Source organism: Sminthopsis crassicaudata, chromosome 5 (genome assembly GCF_048593235.1).
Source record: "Sminthopsis crassicaudata isolate SCR6 chromosome 5, ASM4859323v1, whole genome shotgun sequence".
Lineage (NCBI taxonomy): Eukaryota > Metazoa > Chordata > Mammalia > Dasyuromorphia > Dasyuridae > Sminthopsis > Sminthopsis crassicaudata.
Genome location: NC_133621.1, coordinates 134825022 through 134848991, shown reverse-complemented (window position 1 = coordinate 134848991; position 23970 = coordinate 134825022). Strand labels below are relative to the sequence as shown.

The window sequence follows — 23970 nt, the reverse complement described above, 5'->3', positions numbered from 1 at the left end:
AATTATTTCAGTTTAGTTATTGAATAACCTTGAGTTTCTCTATATGCAAAATGGGGTCAATACAATTCCTCAATGACACCTTTTAGAGGAATAAGACTAATGATTGAATTATTAATAATTTATTAAATTCAGAATGTTTTAAGTTCTATAGAGGATATACAAAAACACTATGCCTATTTTTAGAAGCTATATTATTTTGGGATCAAAAATGAGAGCTATAATCCTATAAATGTGGATTATATGATAGCTCCTTTTTATTCCCCCACGACCACCCTCATAAGATACATTGTGTAAGAATTATCATCCTTATTGTACAAATGAGACAACTAAGGACTTCGTCCAAACAAACAAAAGTGGGTTAATAAGTAAAAGAGTTACCACTCACATCCTGATCTTACTCCATGGTTAGTGTTCTAGCAATAACTCTATGCCTCTCAATATTGTCAGAGATCAAGAGCTAGAAGGAGCCCCAGAATCTATTGAGACCAATGTTTCCATTTCCATTTTATAATTAAGGAACTTGGAATACAGGGAGATTAAGTGACTTGTCCAAAGGCACATATCTAGTAAGCAGCTGACATCAGAGCCAATGCTCTTTTCACTATTTCAAACTCCTTTTAATACAGTGAAATTTTACTATTATAGCATTCTAAGAGTTCATAGAATAGTGCTTATTTTAAATAGAAATGGATTTGTATTGTTCTGGTTTGTCCTTTGTTCTCGAAAAGCACCATGACATCAAGAAGGTAATGCTATGACATGCAAGTAAGTTGGATTTAAGTGAGAGAAAGCTGTGCCAAGTTATCAAGTTTGCTTTATCCTCCAAAGCCAGCTGGATCCAGTGTAAGCTATAAATTGGGATGACTGGAGACAGCCTTACTTGAAATAGAAGACTGTAGCCTTTCATGACACTTTTAACACTTATCAGTTTGACTGAGGCAATGTCCCATTTAATGATTAAGGCTAGGTAAGAAAACATGTATGTATGATAACATAACAAAAATGACTTTCAAATTTATACTACTTGCCCTGATTTAATTTCCCAACTTCAGACTTAACATTGCTGACTTCCTATAGCAGAGATTATCAAAACTTAAGTCTATGAAACTCCTGGATGTTGTCAGAATCAGGTTAAAATGTAACTAGGAAATGTTTAACAAAATAAATAATAATGCATTATAATATAGATATTGTTCATTTGTAATTCTCTATGTCAATGTGAGACCAGCAGAGATCCATATATATTTGAGTTTGAAATCACTAGCCTACAATACGAGATCTAGTATTTCCCATAACTAAAATACAATGTGGCTAAGATCCAGGATAGACAATTGTTTTTTTTTTTTTTTTTTTTTTTCTTTTGACAATTGTTATATTTAATTCAGCATTCTAGTGGATGACAAATAAAATTCCCCAGGATATAATCATTTTTGCAGTAGTTTCACCCAGTCATTTCTTTATAGCTAATAATCTTTTTTTGCCCTTTTTTTGTAGCTAATTTTTTCCTTTCCTTTTTTTAGTTTTGTACTTAACTTTCTTTTGTTTTAAATAGCGCTTCTGGGTGAAAGAAAAGAAAAAAGGCACCCAAATTTCCCTCAGCTTAAGTGAGGCAGATACATCTTAAGGACAAATAAAAAGTTGAATGCATCAAATATAAATTGAGACATCAAAGCAAACACCTTTTGTTGCATGACATAGGACATTAAGATCTGATAAATTGATGGTAAAAGTGATTCATAGGTACAATAATTAGATTTTGATGATGTTTGATAGGTTGGTAGTTTTCTTTGCCTTATACTGAGATGCTCCATAAATACTTGTTGATTTGATTTAGTTTTGATTTTATAATTTCATTGTATATCTTCTTTGATGATTTTGAATTTCATTTATTATTTATATTACTATACATTTATGAAATAAACATGTGTAACACCATGCTTACTCAAATCTATGTAGCTTTAGGTATAGGTATATATGATATCAATTTCTAAAATTCAGGTGAAAAGTAAATGAGGGAAAATACAAATGGGATTTTAATGTAGGGCCTTATGTTAAGCAGTGCTCAGTAAGGTACTCTAAACAGTTTCTTTTAAAGTACTAGGCAACATGGTGTTATAAGAAACAAAAGATTTCAAGGGTGTGTCTAACTCTAGGCACCTGCTCTTACTGGACTTAAAATAAATCTTTCCTGCATGGAAGGAAGGAAGGAAGGAAGGAAGGGAAGAAGGGAGGAAGGGAGGAAGGAAGTTGATGCTAGAGTAAGAATAGAAAAATGGTAGAAAGTGGGATATCAGGAATGCCTATATTTGGTCACAATATCTGAGTACTCCTTAAGTATGTAGGGTATGTGCTTATTTAACATTCCTCTGAAACTCATTCAATATATCATGGTTAAACTGGGGGAAATGGGCCATTGGAAAATGGAATAATAAAAAATATATAGGTCAAAGATGCCTCCCCATACAGAAAAGTTCAAGCTATAAAAATACAAATAAAAAACTGCTATGAATATGACCTATGAACCCTTTAAAAAAAAGTGAAGCTTCTGATTAGATGGGTTGTACATATTTCATTCCTTTTCTGTTTGGAAGGAAGCAGAGTTTTTACTATACTGATATAATCCTTCATGGCACCCCAAGATATTAGTTCAACCCTTGTTTCAAAGAAAAACTGTCACCTACTATTATCAACACTGTTTCTGAATAAATTTATTCACTAGGAAAAATTTAAATGGGGACAGCCAATGGCTTTTCCTTATTCCTCAATCTCCCAGATCTTTCTGCAGCATTTCACACTATTGACTACTAGTTTTCATTTCTGTCCTGGCTAAAGGAATAGTACTTTGTCCTGTTTCTCTGCTTAGATTTCTAATCATTATTTCTATTTTTATGTTCACCTTCTTCTTCCCTACTACTTAATTAATGCCTGTGCTTCTAAAGGGTCTGTCCTCATTCTTCTTCATTTCTCTGTCCTTTACAATCTTTTCCCACAGCCTCAACTCTCCCTTTTACAAAGATAACTTTCAAATCTGTATTGGCAACCCAGACCTCTCAACAGCTCCTAACTTATATTGCTGTCTCCATCTGGAAGTCCCATCAACATCTTAAGACAGTTTTACAAAACCAAATTTATTATCGTTCTTCCAAAACTCATTTGTATTTCATTATTTGTGTCAGTGGCACTATCTGTCCAACATGCCATGTTCAAATTCTTGTGTTCTCTTTGACGTTTTCCTTTCATACTTTACATTTCATCAGCTGCCAAATGATCTAAATACTATTTTAAAAGAGTCTCATTTCTGTTTTCCTTAAGCTGTATTTGAACTGTCACCAACCTAATTCAAATCTTTATTACCAACCCTAGGGAATTATTAGAAATTATGTGTTTGCTTTTTCATTTTATAGGCATTAATTATTTCTCCTTTCCATTCCTCAGGCTCAAAAAAATTAAAAAAGAAAACCCTCACAAATTGTCAAATTTGTGATCGTCAAAACCAATTTTTACATTGGTCATGTCCAAAAAAATGTTTGTCTCATTCTGCATTCTAAGTATATTTCTTGTCTGGCAGGAGGTAGGTTGTATGTTTTATCCTAAGTTTTTAAAATCAGGGCTTCTTAAAATTTTTTTCATTTGCAGACCCTTTTCGCCTCAGAAATTTTTACTTGACCCCAAGAGTACAGGTATATAAAAAAGGTATACAAATAAAACATTTATTGATAATAAATCTTATTTTTGAAGCCCCTACATTCAGTTATAAGACTCCATATAGGGTCATGACTCACAGTTTAAGAAGCTCTGTTCCAGATCATGGGTGGAGAATGTTTAACCTGTGGGCCATATAGGCCTTTGAAATCATTTGGTCTGACCCTGCCAAGGAAATCACAGGTGATGATGAGCAGAAAGCTAAGTACAACTACTTCCCACTGCTTGAGTTTTTAAGTTGATGATTATGCATGGCTTGTGAATGACATTTTAAAAATCCAAATGGTCCTTGGCAGAAAAGTGTTCCTCACTCCTGCTCTAGATCATGGTTTATTATTACAGCAATCATTTATTAAGGCTTCTTTCTGTTTCCATTCCCTCAACAAACTAATTTCACACTACTGCCAACCAGATCTTTACAAAAAGATCACATCATGTTATTCCTCTGCTCAGTATTCAATAATTCCCTTTTGTCTTTTAAATGAAGTTCAGAATCATTTGTCTGCCATTCAAAGTCCTCCATAATTTAATACTACTCTCCACATCTCAAAACTAATTAAACCAGGCTGCTTGCTATCCCTGTAAATGACATACTTTTTAATGCCTACGTCTTTACTCATGATATAGCTCCTATTTATGGAAGGCCTGTCCTCCCTCATTGTATTGAATTCCTACTTAATCTTTCAAATTCAACTTCCCTCAGGGAAACTTTCTGATTTGCCTTGTTAGTGACAATCCTCAGCACTTTTTTTGCACCTCTAATGGACTTATGTATTACTTTATATGTATTATGAATACTATGTTTTCTATTAGATTATAAGCTATGTGTTTTATCTTTTTTTTTTTTTTTTAAGTCTTCAACTATATGTTAGGCTCAATGCCTATGTAGGAGATAGAGCACTAAGCCTGGAGTTAGGAAATACTGAATTAAAATCTAATCCCAGATTCTAGGCAAGTCAATATCTTCATCTATAAAATGAGCTCAAGAAAAAAATAGCAAACTATTGCAGTATCTTTGCCAAGAAAATCCCAAATGGTAAAACAAAAAAATTGGATATGACTGATCAACAACAAAATGAATGTTTATTGGTTCTTTTCCGAAAGACAATTTTTTCCTAGGGAAAGGATGAAAAGAGAAAGCTCACTTTACCAACCTTTCTTTTTATTGTTGTGGGTACTATTCTTCTAAGAGTCATTCAAGTTCACAACCTAACTGGACCAATAACTGGACAGTTATTTATTCTTGATTTTTTTCATTCTCCTCCTCCCCTTTTTCCTACTTTCACAATATGCAATTTGTTGTTAGATTTTATCTTTCATCTCAACAACATCTCATGTATCTTTTCTCTTCTCTATGTTCATATAGATAGAATTCTATTCTTGACCTTCAATCTTTTGTTTTGGAATTATTCCTTATTGGTTTCCTTGCTTCTAATCTCTCCCCTCCTTCCAATTAATTCACTAAACAGATGTCAAATTGAAATTTTTAACGTACAGAATTGGCAATACCACTCCTTTGATTAAGAAGCTTTATAACTACATATATTTGCCTTAAGATAAAATAAAAACTCCTTTGGATTTTAAAGTCCTTCATGATCAATAAGCTCAAGCTTATTTTTCTAGCATGATTTCATATGCTCCTACACACATATACACACACACACACTCACTACATTCCACTCAAATTAAACTGCTTGCTGTTTGCCATCTAAGGCATTCCATTTCCTGCCTTGGTGTCTTTAGACAAACTGTCTTTCAAGTCTGAATGTTCTCCCTCTTCATCTCTGACTCTTCAAATCGCTAACTTAGAAGCCAAGCTCAGGTGTCATCTCAGGCAAAATGCTTTTCCTGATTTCAACAGTGTTACTGCTTTCGGACCTACTTACATTACTTTGTATTTATATGTGTACATGTTGTATTATGGTATGAATTCTTTTTTTTAATTAAAGCTTTTTATTTGTAAAACATATGCATGGATAATTTTTTCAACCCTTGCAAAACTTTTTCCAAATTTTCCCCTCTTTCCTCTCCCCCTCTTCCCCAGCTGGCAGTTAATACATGTTAAATGTTAAAATTCATGGTAAATTCAATATATGTATACATATTTACACAATTATCTTGCTGCACAAGAGAAATAAGATCAAGAAGGAAGAAAAAGAAAAACTGAGAAATAAAACAAAATGCAAGCAAATAATAACAGAGTGAGAGAGAAAGCTATGTTGTGGTCCACACTCTGTTAGGATATGAATTCTTGAAGTGTAGAAACAGTTTTGATTTTGTCTTTTGTCTCTCTCCCCTCACTCCTTTTCTGCTACAATATCAAGTAGCTGAGTACTTTTGAGCAAATTATCAAAATAAAGAACATTGAGTGCATTACTCTAGGCTCAACATTGAAATCCCATTTGTATTTTTTTTCCTTTAATCTTGACTTAAATATTTTTATTTCAAAACTGATATTAAGTATACCTATGCCTAATGCCACTTAGATTTTAATAAAAATGGTGATGCACATATTTATTTCACATTTGTACACTTGTATGAATAATGAATGTAATTCAAAATAGCATGCAATGGACACTTAAAAATGCTAATTAAAATATGCTAAAATAAAGATATAAGTACTAAAAAGGTAAAAAATATGCCACTAAAAACTGGAAAAAAGATTCTCACTCAGGAATTAGGGGTAGGAGATTGGGGAATTTGACAATTTTGCTGAGTTAAGCCTGATATAGGCACTTGTTCTCAATCTTTTGGAAGATCTTAAAGAGTTCAAGGCCCAGGTGTTCTACAGTACTTTGTCTGAATTCCAATAGCAAAATTCCAAATAAAATCAACCTATAGCCAAATACAGCCTAATAAAGAACTTAAATTTGCTTATCAGTCAATCAATTTTTTGAACTCATTTTCATGGTCTTGGCAACTGCATAATAGAAGTCTTAATACAAAATAATTATGTGCTTACTTTTAACTTTTGCCAATTATGGAATTTTAACTCACATTTGTCTTTGTTGCTATTTATCAGCTATTAACCTGATAAAATTTTGGCTTTTTATATTTAACATGATAAAACATTGTTTCTTATTGGAAATAAAGAAATGATATATAAATTCTACCTTAGGTGGCAGGGCTGTTGCTGGGTCACTGGGGTTTGATGTGATAGGAAAGTTAAGAGATTCATAGACACGGGGAGGTTCATGGAGACTATAGATTTAAAAGGGAAAACTGTAACTAAACAGGCAGAGATCAAAATTGGTTACAAGTAGCACAATTAAAGCTACCAGAAATGATTGATATAGTTTTTTTTTTTTTTTTTTTTTTAAGGGAAGATAAGTCTGGTAAATAAGAAATCTAAATCATGAGCTAATCTAGATAAAACAAAAAACAAAGTAGCCTTGGTAAACTAGAAAAAGTGAACACCAAGAACTAGGAATAGATACAGAACAGAAATGATAATGCAATAGATTGTGTGAGAAGGAAATGATAGATAATGAGCAAGTAAAAGCAATGATATAAACAAATTTTATAAAAGTTTAGCAGGAAAAATAATGCAAAACAAAATGAAAGATGAGACATAAAAAGGTTAAGAAAAAGGTTTTCTTTTTCTTTTTTTAAGGACTGAGGAGACCTAAGCATGTTTGTAGGCAAATATAAAGGAGGTACCTCCTTCTGTTAAGATACTTACAAAAGAGATACTTAGAAACTGTTGCGAAGTCCTGAAAAAGGTGAAAGATATAGACTCAAGGAAGCAAGTAGAGAGATTGGTTTATGTGAAGAAGAGAGAATCCTCTTCCTTTAGGACCAAAGGAAAAAGGGGAAAGGGACGGGAGTATTTATTTATTAAATGACCATTATATACCAACATGGTGCTAAGCACTTTACATATAAAATCTAATTTGATTCTCACAACAACTTTGTGACATAGGTACTATTATTATCTCCATTTACAGATAAGAAGCCTGAGGCAGCCTGAAATGATTGTTGCAAAGAAATAAACAGAAATTGATAAAAATGAATTGGATACATATTTTATCGTGGACCACTTTGACAGTCTAGTGAAACCTAACATCCTCTACTCAGAATGATGTTTTTAAATAAAGGGAATGCCAAATTTAAGTTACATGCCAGTGGAAATAAATAAATAAATATTGCCCATCCAAGACCAGTGGTCCCCATGAAATCTATCTTTACTTGGGAGTTCATAGGCTCCAGATTAAAAACTCCTGGACTATATAATATCTAAGGTTCCTTCCAATTTTGAGTTATGTATATATGTAGGTATCATGAGCCCACAGATTTGATTATATTGCAAATTGATCTATCCTCATATAGTGCAGGTTTTTCTTCTTACCTAAAGTACAGAAAACAAATTGAATTAAATTCAACCACTATTTCTTCAGAAGCTACTAAGCACTAGGTATAAAATGGCACATAATGAAACTGTTCTTGTCCTAAAGAACTCTCTGAACTAAGGTTGATGTCATGTGAGTGAAGGTGGTTCATGTGAGAAATATTATGAAGGCAGAACTGGTGAGAATTTGCAAATAATTGAGACAAAGGAGAAGAAAGAATTGGGGATGACTTGAGTTACAAATCTAAGTGTCTGAGAATGGTACCATGAAGAGAAATATAAAGGTTAAGAAAAGGGATGGTGTGACTAAGTTAAATCTTAACTATTATACATACTCAAACTCACTATAAAGGACATAGGAAGGAAGACACTGTCTGTAGCCAGAGAAAGAACTGATAAATAGAAGTATGTATAGAATGGTTTTATATATGTGTGTGTATAAATATTTGTGTCTAATGATAGCTATTGCTAGAGGGGAAAGGGAAGTAAAAAAGAGAAAGTTACATGGTAACTATTATATATTTAAAAGGGATAACAAGTTGTATGTAATACATTTGTAGTTTCATGTCCAATCTTTTTTTTTTCTATTCTACTATGTTATAGAAGTGCTTTTTTGTTTCTTAAATTTGTAATAAAACTAATAAAAGAAAAAAAAAGGAGGGATAGTTTTGTAGGTGAAGAAGAATTCTGTTTTGGACAAGTTGAATTTGAGTTTTGGAGCAATTTGAATTTGCTGTAAATTTGAATTTTTTTTGGACAGCAAGGTGGCAACATTCAATAAACAATTGATAAAGCAGGACTGGCAACCAGGAGAGAGATGAAAGCCAGATATGTGAATTTGAGATTAATTTGCATAGAGATGACAATTGGACACTTGAAAACTGAGATGATCACCAAAAAGAATTCGTGTAGAGGGAGAAAAGAATCCAGGATAGTTTTTGGGATACTTGAATACAGAGAGATAATACAGAAAAAAGTAAAAATAAAAAAGATTAAAAAGGAATAGCTTGAGTAAGTAGGAAAAGGGCCAGTAAAGAACATTTTCAAAAAAGCCATTAGGGAATGGAATGTCTGAGAGAAGGGACTCTAGAGTGGTCGGTCTACTGCAGCAAATTTAAGAATGACAATTACAAAAAGGTCAAAGGTGACCCTGCTCATTTTCATTGACCTGGCAAGGTGTTATCCACTAAAAAGGACTGAGAAATAACTGAGAAGTAAGGAAGGAGAAACCTCAAATGTACATAGGATTTCCGGGGATTCATTAGTGAATGAAAACAGATAGAAAGGTGTTTTAAGGATGTGTACAGGGGATAGATAGAATATATCAATCTAATTACCTCATCGAATTTAAAAATAAGTAATAAGATGCTGGCTCAGAAGTCCTGAACTAGATGCAAAGATTTCAAAATCGTAAGAGTGGGTAACTAAAGAATCCTGATTGTTGCTACTAGATCTTCAAGGGTCCGTGATTTCACTGACATGGGTATTCTTCTTCACGATGAGTTGACAAAATTAAGGAGATTGATTTTCAATAGCGTCATCCCTTATCAAAAGTCATAACTGTGAAGCCTTTCCCTGGAGTTTACTTCGCCCTGCCAGTCTGGCGGACATTGCCCCACGCAGAGGCACAGGAGTGGGCAGGGCTCTCAGCGGAGATGAGTCTAACCCAGTCTAATGACAAATGTTGCAAAGTTGCCACATGTGGGTCACGTGTGAAAATATTGTGGAGAGTGCCTATTTATAACTGTTATTTGCCTTACCAGCTGTTAAATTCTCAGAAGTCAGCTGTATCCCCAAATCAACCCTGTGATTGGCAAGGCAAGGCAGTAAACCGATAACAGCATGCTAATTCTTAGGAAAATTTCCTCAGCTGCTAGGAGAAACACTGTAATCTCGCAGCTAAGTAAATTAAAAACGAAAAATTTCCTTTGGGAACAAACAAAACAATGGACTGGGATCCAATGCACCCTGCCACCCCCACCGAAGTCAGAAAGGAGTGGAAAAGGAAAAAAGAATCAAAAGAAAATCAGGGAAAGGAATTGTGGCCTGAATCTCTCCCTTGGTGACAGAAGTGAGGGATAATAAAAAGAGGAAAGAACCTCCAGGGGCACAGCCCGTCACATGAGTCGGCCCTAAGGCTCACACCCTCTCACCCCATTCCCCTCCCCCCACCCCGTGACTGGCCAGGCGTCACTCACTGGGCAGAGACCCAGAGGGGGCGGGGACGAGAGCGAAGTCACGTGGGTGAAGCCGGCTGGACAATTAAAGAAACTGGTTTGAAGGGGAAGAGAGAGCGCTTATACGGGGTGTCACGTTCCCAGAAACAACATCCCCCAGCATGCAGCGCAGCAACGACCGCCCGACCTTTAGGTTCCACGGGGCGTGTTGCAGGATGGGATTGGGAGTCTATGTCTCTGACAGACCGGACCGGATGCGGGGTGGCACGGAGTAGGGGTCGATTGGTCCGTCCGGATTGGTCGGTAAGGGCGGAGACCCCGCCCATAGATGGTGACGACAAGCGGTCTCAGTACATAAGGCGTTGTGGCCCCCGACCGCCCCGCCTTAGCTCCCGCGCTAGAGAGAAACATGTATCGATTTCGCTCACAGCTCTTCACGGGGATTTCTGCTGCCGCCATCGCCCACTCTTCCCCTCGTCGTTTCTCGCCTTTGTTGTTAGCTGAAGATTTATCTCTTAGCCAGCCGCCGCACAGACGCACAAGTAAAAACTGCAGCTCCATCGGCTGATCCTCGCTGTGCTTTCAACTCCAGGCGGCCCCGGGCGTCCCACGATGCCGAAGAATAAGAAGCGGAACATTCCCCACCGCGGCGGCGGCGGCGCAGGAGCAGCAGCGGCGGCAGCAGCAGGTGAGGGCCGTCCTACCACCGGCATCCTCGTCGCGCTCGGCCTGGTCCACGCGTCGTCCCCAGGCTCGGGCATTATGGGAGCTGTAGTACTTCGCCGTGGCATCCAGTTTCGGGGTTACCCCTGTGGAGGACAGGAGGACTACCACCCCCGGCATGCCTTTCAGTCAGTCCGTGCACCGCTGTCCCCTCGCGTATAATGGCGGAGGCCGTGGGGCTCCTAGGGACTTAGGGGCGGGCTGCCAGGGATAGTGTGCTGGGTTCCTGAACCTGACCGGGAAGCGGGAGACTGGGGAGGAAGTGAGATTTCCTGGGATCAGAGTGACAGGACGCAAAAGAATCTCGGACAATTTTATCTGTAGTTGCTGGACCTCTCGGACACTCCCGCCCCCTCTCTTCAAAACCCCCTTTCCAAAATGGAGTCTCCGGGGAATGTCACCCGCCCGCGGGCCTGGCACCATCCTTCCCAGGATCGGGATTCCCGATTGCTTCTGGCCCTTCCCTCTTGTCTCCTGTCTCCCTCGTGCGTAAGGCCGGCCGGCTCCTGCGTCAGCCGGAACCGGGCTTGACAGCAGGGATACTGCAGGGATCTGGGTCTGCTTCTCCGGTGTTGGTGACCTCTCTTCTATTTCACCTCCCACCTCCAGGGCTGGCCTTGGAAGCAGGACTTCTAACCAGACGCCGAAATAGCAAGCTAGGTTTCTCTCTTCTTTAGCCTTTGCATTAACAGCCACTTGTCCTTCTCAGGACATGCCTCCCCAGACTCAGATTACCGCCCCCAGTCCCCATCCCCTTATCTCTGATCTCAGTACTCCTGTTCCCTCTCCCTGAGGGATGACTGCAGTTCTAGACATAGTTCACCTAAAATAGTCACTTAAGGAAGGCATTCTAAAAACAAAAGGATGAGGATGAGAAAAACGAAAAAACAAACTCTTAGTTTTCTTACTTGGAACTGATATATATATTCTTTTATTCCTCTTGGTTAAATGGTTTGGAGGCTCTTTGCTTTATTCATTATTTCTTAGCTTGTAGTTGAATTACTGATATTGTCACTGTTCTTGGCTGAGCTAAACTCATATCCTGTTGGGAATGATGCCAAACACGTCATTAGCTCTTCAGGTATTATTAGTTGATTAAGTTTGTTTCTCATAACATCCATCAAGCATGAGCCTGTAAAAAAATAATGCAAATGTTTTGGAAAGTTCTGATTAACACCACTGATAATTGAACTTCAGAATGATTTGCCTTGTTTCATGTAGAATAGATTCTATTTTAGTTTAGAGGATGACTGAATTTAGTATTATAGGAAAAGTACTTGGGGGATTTACTACTAGAATTTACTGATGGAATTACTCCCTGCTTAAAGCTTATACAACTTATTGGAACATCTCTTGGTGTTGCTGTGGTCTACCAAATGCTTTTTAAAACAATAGTTTATCTATTTTTCTCTGCCTCTTAACTTTGAATCTTTATAAAATGCGTGATTATTTGGTTCCAACATAGTCAATGTGGACTAGTCGATAAGAGGACCAGCCTTGAATACAGTACTACTTTTTGACTTAAAATAACTGTAATAATCTGAAATAATTTGCTTCAGCCTTTCTGGGCTTTATTTCCATTAAGGACAAACTTTTCTAAGGTTTCTTTTAACTCTGTTCCTTTTGTTTTCTATGTTCTAATATACCTTGTTATATTTTCAGAAATTGTGGTTAGCTGACATAATAGTGGAGCATGAGTAATGTTGATACTAATATCCTCCTTGTATTAGAAACATACTATGTAACTCTTTTTCAACTTCTATAAACAGTAACATAGTTTCCTTTTCTACTAGTGAATGGAATGGGATTTTAAGTTGTATTTGTCAAAACCTACTCCTGTATTTTAAAACTTTTGTTTTTTTTCTTCACATAGTATAAACAACTTTTTGTTTAAATGTGGAGAAAGGCCTTTAGACCACAAGCTAAAGAAGTTACTGTTATGAAGGGAGCAAATTGGGAGTGCATCCATGGTGCTAGGAAGAGCTTCAGGGTCTCAGCTTGGCTGGTGTGCCCTGAAATAATTGCTGTTTCTTGATATAGTCCCATGGATTTAATGATGACTTCTATGCAGATGATTCTTAGATCTCTTCTCCAATCCTAATCACTAGCCTGCTTTCAGTCTTACCTCCCACTACCAATTTGGGAATCTCAAACTTAATATTTTGTAGAACTTTTAAATTCAACATGGCCAAAACTGAACTCATTATCATTTCTGTTAAACCCTCCCCTCTTTCTACCTTCCTTGTAAATATCAACGATACTGCTATTCTGTTAGTCATTTGATTTACAACCGGGCTCCTCTTTTGCTACCCATACATATATCTAATTAGTTACCAAGTTCTAGCAATTCTGCCTTTGTAATATTTCTTAATTATGCCTCTTTTTCCTCTTACATTGCTCCACTCTGAATCCAAAGCTTCATTACTTCTCTTGGACTATTTTAGTATCATGCTGAATGGTTTCTCTGCCTCCTCTGCCCCCACTTCAAAGTATCCTCCACTTAGTTTTTGACTTGATCTTACTGAAGTGCAGATCTGACCATGCCACTCTATCTTTTTATTCAATAAACTTCAATAGCTTCCTATCACCTCTTCTATCAAATATAAATTCCTTTGGTTTTAGAATCCTTTGTAAACTGGCCCCTTCCTACCTTTCCAATATTTTTAGAACTTCTGTCTATCTACTCAATTCAGTGATAATGTCTTCCTTGCAGTATGCTCCTCAAATTTTCATTGACTGTCTCCCATGCTTTTAACTTTCCCAACCTCCTGGCTTCCTTTAAGTCTTAGCCAAAGTCTGTGAGAAGCATTTTGTAGTCCTCCTTAATATTAGTGGTTTCCCTCTGAGATTATCTCCAATTTATTGTGTGTATAGCATGTTGGTACACACTTGTTTATATGTTGCCTCCCTTATTAGACTGTGAGCTCCTTGGGAACAGGACTGTGATTTGCTTTTCTTTGTATCCCCAGTACTTTAGGACAGTACAGAGAATAGAGGCACATATAAATGCTTGTTTACTTGACACAGAAGTCATCTGCTCCCATCTGGTGCAGTTGCCCTTGGAGAAGGGGAATATATCCCCCTAGAGAATTTGACCTGTGCCTGTGACCCTAGAACTCTGAGAGGGAGGCAGCAAGTGAGAGAAAAATCAGCAGTGGGGGAAAATGAACCATTAGGAAATTGGACACTGGTGGGTTCCAAAGGAGGAGCTCCCTCCAACACATTGGCATGTTAATAATGCCTTGGTATTTTTGAATCATTGTTGATCTAATTAATTTTGAGAGGCATCTAGATGACACAAGTTTACAAAGTGTTATTATCTAGAGTCAGGAAGTCCTGAGGTCAAATACAATACTGGACAAATCATTTAACCTCTTTTGTCTTAATTTCTTCATTTGTAAAATGAGGATAATAACATCTGCCTCTCAATGCTGTGAGGATAAAATGACAGATAAATGCTTGTGGTGGTGGTTGTTCTTAAAATCCCTTCCAACTTTAAAATCCCATAATTCAGCACCACAAATCTGATGTTGATCAAATTCCTTAAATTTAAATTTGAGGATTGAGACCTAACTTAGTCTGTTCTAAACTCTCCAATCCAGGACTATCCATTGAATGCATGCTAAATATGTGTTTGGGTGGGATCTTTTAGGGGATAGCCATGGGGACAAAAAAGGACAGGCATAATTTTAGTTCTGTTTTTTCCATAATTGAAAAATGCTAAAGATAAAAACTTGTATTTATGTGAGGCTTTAAGATTTTACAAAGTGCTTTAAATCTAGCAACATCTCATAATAATCCTCTGAAGTATAGATTGCAAAGGTGATTGAGTCTCAGAAAGATTAGTTATCTTTTCCACATCTTGACTTCCTCATCACTGTTTTGATATATTGTGAGTCAGCATAAGAAATGGAAATTTTTTGAGAATTTTGCAGTAGCTGCAGGTGCCAAAAAGCCTATGACCAGATTCTTAAGCCAGATTTTACAATAACATACTGTAAATGCTCCATAAAAGCAAGTATTTAGACTTCTCCTTTGGTATGAAGGGGGAGGGTCAAAAAGTTTTACATGCATTTTCCAGATTGTAGGGGTATCATTCCCCTAAAACTCAGGTGGTAGAAGGGATATTTGTTGTGTATTTAGTAAATGTTGAAGGTAGGTTTTGAGTTGAGGTCTAGCTTCCAAATCCAGTACTCTTTCTTCTACAAATATATTAACTTAAAGAGTAGCACAAATGGGGAAATTTTGAAATGAAAGGAACACTTTAAATATTTCCTTTAGAGATATGTATTGAATTGTTAGTGTTATCATTTTACTACAGTGAAAGTGATAAAATTCATGTAGTGAAATTTTTTGGTTCTGGTAGGTATCAATTCAGGATTAAAATAACCCTTATAGAAGGAGACAACAAATGGGAAGATAATTTATAGGTTAGATCTGTAACTCTTACGATTTCATTTGTGTAGCCTCAGCAATGTAGATAACATATAGTAAATTTTAAAGATAAATTTTAACTAATATCTTCTGTTTTTATATCTGCCTAAATTTTCCTCGTGTCCCCCTTCCCCTTCCAGAGAGCCATCCCATATAACAAAGAATTAAAATAAAAAGATGAAGAACAGGGAAAAAAATCTGACAACACATGCAGTATTTCACCCCTGTGGACCCACCTCTGCAAAGAAGTGAGGGGAGGTATCTTCTCATATCTCTTCTTTGTAGCCAAGCTTCTTGTTTGTAATTTTGCAACATTTATTTTTGGTTATTTTGTGGGTTGTTCTTTCCACTTATATTTATTGCGTACTGTTATTGCATATATTGTTCTCTTGACTTTGCTTATTTCACTTTGTATCAGTTTGTGAAAATTTTTTCCATGCTTGAACTATATTAAGTATTTGTTTCTTGTAGCCGAATAAGTTCCATCACATTCATAATTTCTTAGGCCATTTGTTATATTTGTTTATTAATTTTCCAAGCAATGGGCAATTACTTTGTTTCCATTTCTTTATTATTCAGGATCTTTTACTATTTTGTGGATAACAGTGTAGCACTTAAAGGCTATCCATCTATGTAAGATTACACTGTAGAAGCTAATTACAAATAGTTAAATATAGAATTGTAAACCTATCACAAAGTCTGATACTGTGCTTACTGATGATGATCAATCATGCTCTAGTGAAAACAGTTGGAGAATGCTCAAATGAAGCCTCAAAACTTCAATTTTGTAATATAGTACAGGATTTGTACAGGATCACATAACATATTTGTCAGAGATAGAACTTGAACCCAGCCCTTCTCTTACTGACTCTTTGAGTCCATATACCTTATTGCATCTCATTAATATTTAAAAGAATGAAATCTGTTGTACTGGGGGAAAAAATTGAACAAGAAATCATGAGACCTGCTTTCTAGTTCCAACTTCTGCCTTTGTGATCATAAGCAAATCACTTTATTCCTGGGCTTTAGGTTTTTCACCTAGAAAATGAAGTAATGGATTAAGTTATTAGATAATTATATCTTCCATACTTTTGCAATCCCATTAGGCTCTAAACTGCTGGAACTTTTAGGAAGTACCTTAAAGTACTTAAAAGAAGAGTGCCCTGCTACTTCATGTAAAGACTATCTCTTGTCATAGCACTTACTCCTTTCCTTCTTAATGAGAAAACAAAAAGCTTAAAAATCAATAATTATTTATATTCTTGGGAACATTGTGCAACTTTGTTTTCCTAAAATACTAAGAACTGCTAAGGCATTAAGATAACACAGTAAACCCAGATTTGAAGGTTCCTGTGAAAGACATTCTTTCTTGAATAGAAGAATAGTGGGCAATCACACAATATTCTATTAAGATACATATACTTACACAAACACACATCTTAACTAAAATTAGACTCTAGTATTTTAGATGATTCCCCATTACCACCACTGTCAGCTATAGTTAATATTTTTTAATCCTAAAAAAGGAGAGGCAGCATTGCTTCATTGGTAAGAGGTACTGACTTTGTAGTTAGGAGAACTGGGTTCAAGTCCTTCTGGCAAATACTAACTTTGGCTATGTGCATTATCATTTTGTCCCTCTGTTTCCTGTATTTTGAGCAACTGAGACTCAAGTTTCAGAGGAGGTGCAAAATCTGTTTTGTACTTAAGCCAATAAAATCACATTAAGTATAAATTAATAATAATAACTAGTTAAATTATTTTGCAAATGATATCATTTGGTTAGTGTTTGAAGCATTATACTTCTAAAAGTAGGCTTTAATATGAAAATATTTAGTATTTTAGAACCAAGAAAACCTATTTTTCTTTAAATACCATGCATATAAATATAATCATCCCATCTTTAATGAATGTTGGTCAGCAATGATTGGTCTAAGAATATGGGGTTTTAGGGGCAGCTAGTGGCGCAGTGGATAGATCACCAGCCTTGAATTCAGGAGGACCCGAGTTCAAATCTGGTCTCAGACACTTAACACTTCCTAGCTGTGTGACCCTGGGCAAGTCACTTAACTCCAGCCTCAAAAAAAAAAAAAAAAAGAATTTGGGATTTTAGTAGTAATAGTAAAGTAGTGAGTCCATTTTCATTATGAGTGATTCTTCCCTTCCCTCAATTTTATAAACTTGGACTTTTGGTGTTAAAATGATAGAACTTAGCTGGAAGGAATTGGAAATCTTTGAGTCCAGCTCCCTCCTTTTGTAGGTTAGGAAACTGAGACCCAGAAAATTATTTTCTCAAGGTCACATAGACTTTAATGATACAAAAGATTTGAAATTCAAACTTAGATCTAACTCACTTAGCTTAGTACCTGGCAGTTAATAGATATTTCATAAATGCTTATTGGTCAACAGACTGACTTAAGTCCCCTGGCTCCAAGTCTGGCTTTTTTCATTATACTATGTTTCCCAGATGAGATTAAGGAGTTACTATGTGCATAACTATGCTAAGCATTAGAAGTCTTCTTAGGTCATGGATTTATATTATGATCTTATTAGGAAGAAAGATTACATACAGAAGTAATGCTGATATAGGTCATGGTCATGTGTAAGAAATAGAAATCAAAATGCTTAAAATGGGTCATCTTTGCATTTTAGAATCCTCATGAAAATCAAGTATACGTATTGTCAAAGCATCTTAACTTTTTCTCCTTCCCTCTTAGGTGGCCAACATCGAAATGTGCAGCCTTTTAGTGATGAAGATGCATCAATTGAAACTATGAGCCATTGCAGTGGTTTCAGTGATCCTGCTAGCTTTGCTGAGGATGGTATGCTTCTTTTTGCAATTATGAGTAAATGTTGCTTCAGATAAAAGAATGTTTTAAAATATAATTTTATAATGATGGAAAATTTTTTTTAGAAACTGAGATAAGCAATTGCCCTCTTCCTTCTTTCTATTAAAATTAGTATTTCTTGGCTTGTATTTCATTAGGGCCAGAAGTCCTTGACGAAGAAGGAACTCAGGAAGATTTAGAATACAAACTGAAGGGATTAATTGACCTAACATTTGACAAGAGGTAAGCAGCATTTTGAAAAAAAAATTCATATGGGACATCTTAATTACTTAACATTTTATGTAGGTTATTTTTTGCTATGTTTTGATTTTTTTCTTTTTCCTTTGGATTCCAAACTCAGAATATGGAATTAATTATTTTAATTTAGATAAATGGATCCAAATAAGTAATTTTAAAAGCATTATTCACATGTAATTAATAAATGTTTACATTTTAAAAAATTAGTGAAATGTTATTTGATATAATGAAAATTAATTTTTAAGTAGAAATTGCAAAAATATCTTATTTTTGTTCTTTTACTTGGTAATGTAATAAAAGAAGAAAATGGAGAAACAAATCTATTTAATTAAATAAGAACCATGTTAGTATTTTTAGATATATTGGAAAACATTTGAAATGTAGAGTGTCCTAGAGTTAAAAAATGAGCTAACAAATGTCAGTCTAAAAGTATCTTAGCTTTATTATATCCAAATATTTTATTTTCTACAGTGCGAAGACAAGGCAGGCTGCTCTTGAAGGGATTAAAAATGCCATGGCTTCTAAAATTCTTTATGAATTTATTCTGGAGAGAAGAATAACATTAACAGATAGCATTGAACGTTGCCTAAAAAAAGGTAATTTTAAAAAGTATTAACAGTTATAAACAATCATGTTTTGCACTTTCCTTAGAATAGTATTGTAATGGCCATAACAATTCTGGGTGGCCTTACTTTGGGATGACTGCCATTGGTTGTGGTAAGTTTTTTTCCTTAGTTCCTGATAATTTTTGTACTGAGGCAATTAGAGATAGTACAGCATTTTTCAGTCAGTTTATTTAGGGGGATTTGATACCATCTTTTAACTGTTTGGTAGCTAATTGGGTTACTATGGGTAGGTAGGCCTTTGGTTGAAGAAATTCCTGAACTCCTACTTAATTTTTTTTTTTTTTTTTTTTTTTTTTTTTTGGCAAGGCAGTTAGGGTTAAGTGATTTGCTTAGGATCACACAGCTAAGTTAAGTGTCTGAGGTCAGATTTAAACTCAGGTTCTACTGACTCCAGGGCTAGTGCTTTAATCACTGTGCCCCCTAGTTATTGCTCCCACTCCTTTTTTAAAAGAATTGATCATAACTAATGTACTTATAACTATTTTGCATTTATTATGGATGTGTGAATTACAGAACTATAGGTAAAATCTTTTAGAATCCATTACTTATATTTAGCATGTATGTTCTCTGTTAAAGTACTATCAGTCTAGTATTGTTTTAATTTCACTTGAATGTGTAGAAATCTTTAGTCTCCATAATTCTCTTAGTTACTACTCATATAAAAAATTTTTTTTTTGTCATTTGCAATTGTACAAATAAAAATTCTTGACTATCAATGAAAATTTTAAAAAGAACTCTGTTCAGACTGCTAGCCCAGGTATTTCCCCTTTTATTCTAAAGGGAAGCCCTCCCTATCTCTTTCTTTCCCCTTTAGCTTATGTAGCAATCCCAATATATCTCCATTTATGTAGGAGCAATGGCTAGTGACAGAAGACTTTTCAGGCATACTTGGAGAATAGAGTGGGAAATGGAATGGAACTAAGAAAGAAAAAAATAATATAAATAAATATGTATTTTGCAGATACCAAAGCTCTGTTTAAAGGTATAGTTTAGGTTAAACAATAATAGAAATAATCTGAAGTGCTTTGGAAAACATCAACAAGCAGTTATTAAATCTTTTTTGTTGTTCAGTTTGTCTTATCTGACTGTGATCTCATTTAGGGTTTTCTTAGCAAAGATACTGAAATAGTTTGCTGTTTCCTTCTCCGGCTTATTTTATGGATGAGTAAACTAAGACAAAAACTGGGTTTAGTGACTTGCCCAGGATTACATTAGCTAGTAAGTGTCTGAGACCAGATTTGAACCAGGAAGATAACTCTTTCTGACTCCTAACCTGAGATATTCACTGTCCACTCTGCCACCTAGCTGCTTACATTTTTATTTACTTTGCATAATTAAATTGTAAGCATTTTTCAACTTAAAAAGTTACAAAAGATTATAAAAATTACTTGCTCTAGTTATCTTTACAACACTTGTAAGGAGATTGGGATGAATAGGCATTGTAAAGTCAGATGACTTTTAATACTTTACAGTCTTACAAAAATGGTAATCTCTTCTAAATCAAGGTTAATTTATTTGTGGCCCTTGCATAGTCAGTTATATTTTTACTTTTCTTTCCTTTCCAGGAAAAAGCGATGAACAGCGTGCAGCTGCAGGACTGGCATGTATTCTTTGTGTACAATTGGGGCCTGGAATTGAAAGTGAAGAGGTTTTAAAGACTCTTGGACCTATTCTAAAGAAAATAATATGTGATGGAACAGCTAGTATCCAGGCTAGACAGGCTGTAAGTATTATGAGTCAATGTTCCCAGTTTAAGTATTCCTCTGAGGAATCCAGGCATAAATGGCACATGTATTTTAATGTACTTCTCTGATAACCATCTTTGTTTCTTCTTAGTAGTCGTTATTGATTTTTTTTTTTTACTTTAGTTTAAGGGAATGGCATTTAACATTAACAATTGTTCTCTTGCCTCTTATTTTTTAAGTTTTTTTTCTTTTTTTTCTTGAATAGTATTTAGCAGATTTCTTAAAGTAAAACTATGTTGTATTATTAAATAATAGAATATGTTACCAAGGAAGCTTGTTGGAAGTCTTAGTTCCATGTGCTTTGAATAATTTAAGATAAGTTAAGCAAGTAGTTTAAAAAAAACAAAAACAAAAAACAAAACTAAACACCTGGCTACTCACCTAGGCATGTAGCAGGAATAAGTTGCAATTTCTTATTTTTTCCAATGGGACTGAGAATCAGGAACACCTCACAAGGGCTACAACTTAATCTGTGCCATAATTTCTCCATTTGTTGATTTATCTAGCTCAGTCTACTCTTTTCTGATAGAAGCAGTTTGGCTAAGTGCTCTCTTCCTCTTCAGATGTTTTTCAGAGATGTTTTCAAAGTGCTTTTTCTGACTCAAAAAAATCTTAAGTGCTAAAATTATAATTTTTATGGTATAAGGATTAGAAATGAAGACTCAAGGTTCAGTTGTGTCTCAAATGATTATTAGTTGTGTGACACCAATTTATGTGTCATCTAACTTATCTCAGCCTCACTTTCCTCATCTGTTGGACTGGATGGCCTTTCAGGTCTGTTTCATTTCTAAATATATGATTCTCTGACTTGGTAACTAATTAGTATTTGGGATGTTTTTCAAACTCAGTGTTTTAAATTGTATATAATCAATTTTATCTTAGAAGTAAGGTTCTTCATAGGAAAAAGAATTTCTTGTTATATTGTAGCAGTAATTGCAAATAACTTAGTACTATATAATTAGGATATGTCATTATAAGGGGGAAAGAATCTCAACCTGACCCATGAAAAGTCTGGTCCTGAGGAATAAGAAGGACAAAAGATCAAAGAGTAAATTTCCCAGAGATCAGCAGTTTACTATGAATGAGTTCATTTTTAAAAATCTGTCCTTGGGTATTTAAAAAATTCTGTTTCATTCACTGAAGATAAGTAGATTGACTTTAGTGATCTTGGTAGAAAAATGTCATTTTTTTTTTTTTTTGTTTTTGTTTATACAGATAAAAGATTTCTAAACTTGTTTTAGCATGAGACTGTAATTATATGGACTATAAAGAAATATATATATATAGCAGAATATAGGTGCTGAAAGAGCAGTTTCTTTTAAATTTTTTCCTTTTTGCTTTGTCAGCATTTCATGACATATTTTTAAATAAATTGTGTAAGATTTCATTTGATATGATTAGGGAGAGGAGGTAATGGAAATAATGGTGTTTCTTGATTGGGGGAAGAGAATTGATGGCTTCAGTTTATATTACAATTATATTCTTTATATGAGTTATATTTGTGAGACTATTTAATGAAAAGTAGGATCATGGATTTATCCAAGTCCACAATCAAATTCTAACAGCCAGAATTAGTACCCAAGTATGTTAACTCCTGTACCAGTGCTTTTCTACAGCACTGCTTTTGGGGACTTCAGAAATACATATTTAAACAATTTTTCCATGAACTTAAATAATTACAATTTAATTAGAAAGCCTTCAATTAAATTGAAATAAAATAGTAAGCATTAAATTACCTCCCTTCTCTTCTGTGTTTAGTGTGCAACTTGCTTTGGAGTTTGCTGTTTTATTGCCACAGATGACATTACTGTAAGTATAAAATTTAAAATATGTTTTATTATATATCGAGTATAATAAAGTTTAAATTAGTCATCTTAATTTATCTTCTTGTAAATTAGGAGTTATATTCAACTATGGAATGTTTGGAAAATATCTTCACCAAGTCATATCACAAAGAGAAAGACACTAATGGCATCTGCAGCACCCCTAATGCAGTGCTTCATATCAGCTCTCTTTTAGTGTGGACATTGTTATTGACTATCTGCCCAATCAATGAAGTGAAGAAAAAGATTGAGATGTAAGTATTTAATTTTTGTCTGTTTTATTTCCAGAAAGCACTGTCTATTTTCTGATAGCATACTTAGGTGTAAATTTCATTTTAAAAATTTCTTGCAGGTAGTCTAACAACAACTAACTCTGTTTTCTAGGCATTTACACAAACTTCCAAGCCTGCTTTCTTGTGATGATGTTAACATGAGAATTGCTGCTGGTGAAACTTTAGCTCTTCTTTTTGAACTTGCAAGAGAAACTGATAATGTAAGTATTTTAGAGGTGTCTAGTAGTAAATTACATTTGTATTTATGGTATAGTGGCACTTGCTTTTTTTTTTTTTTTCCCTTTGACCAATTGTTTGGATTTAGAGAAATACATTAATATTTATTTGAAGAAATTGTTATATCTCAAGGGGAAAAAATGGTAGTTTTAGATATTTGGTTGGTATGAATGCCTAAAAATATCAGTCAAAAGAGTAATAATAATGTTAACATACAATTACATAGTATTTTTATGATTTACAAAATGCTTTTGCACATATTATCTTTTTTGATTCACTTAATCCTATGAGGTAGGTCAAATGAGGATGTTCCATGTTGTAGCTACGTAAACAGACTCAAAGAAGTTAAGTGATGTTTTTTTCTCAGATCATACCATATCTGTTGTGCATTCATTTATTAAGCATGTTCATCTCTTTGTTGATCCCATTTTGGAGTTTTCTCAGCAGAAATACAGCAGTGGTTTGCCATTTCATTCTTCATCTCATTTTACAGATGAAAAAACTGAGGCAAACAAGATTAAGTGACTTGCCAGGGTCATGTAACTAGGAATTGTTTGACATCAGAATTGAACTCAGGAAGATGACTGCAGGCCTGGCTCTCTTAATCCCCTATGCCACCTAGTTCCTAGTTTCTGAGCACAACTCAAAATCTTACTGATGTTGACTCCAGCACTTTTAATCACATTATGTTGTTACAAATTCCAAGAACGTTTATTTATTTGCACAAGTTGCAAGTTTTCCTTTATGATCAAGAACTTCTGAAATTAGAACCAGTTGTATTATTGTGAGAGATTTTT

At 34.9% G+C, this 23970-nt stretch overlaps 2 protein-coding genes across 4 annotated transcripts in view; both read left to right on the top strand.

Moving 5' to 3' along the window:
- IFRD1 (interferon related developmental regulator 1) overlaps positions 1-23970 on the top strand; it is a 41791-nt gene that overhangs the window by 12912 nt on the left and 4909 nt on the right. Inside the window, exons 1-8 of one of the 3 annotated variants that reach the window (XM_074268277.1) lie at positions 10610-10915; positions 18102-18206; positions 18371-18455; positions 18942-19066; positions 20662-20819; positions 22600-22650; positions 22740-22918; positions 23049-23157. In XM_074268277.1, coding sequence (XP_074124378.1) covers positions 10840-10915; positions 18102-18206; positions 18371-18455; positions 18942-19066; positions 20662-20819; positions 22600-22650; positions 22740-22918; positions 23049-23157 — 888 coding nt within the window. In that variant the 5' untranslated portion in view covers positions 10610-10839. Of the gene's footprint in view, positions 1-10609; positions 10916-15529; positions 15643-18101; positions 18207-18370; positions 18456-18941; positions 19067-20661; positions 20820-22599; positions 22651-22739; positions 22919-23048; positions 23158-23970 lie in introns of those variants that run through there. The other 2 variants (XM_074268278.1, XM_074268280.1) reach the window with 2 other exon arrangements.
- On the top strand, positions 10637-10795 carry LOC141543291 (uncharacterized). Its single transcript, XM_074268281.1, has one exon. It carries the CDS (start codon positions 10637-10639, stop codon positions 10793-10795), a length of 159 nt encoding a protein of 52 aa, XP_074124382.1.

Coding starts and splice junctions, on each gene's coding strand:
- LOC141543291 (XM_074268281.1), top strand. CDS start 10,637: ATGTATCGATTTCGCTCACAGCTCTTCACGGGGATTTCTGCTGCCGCC.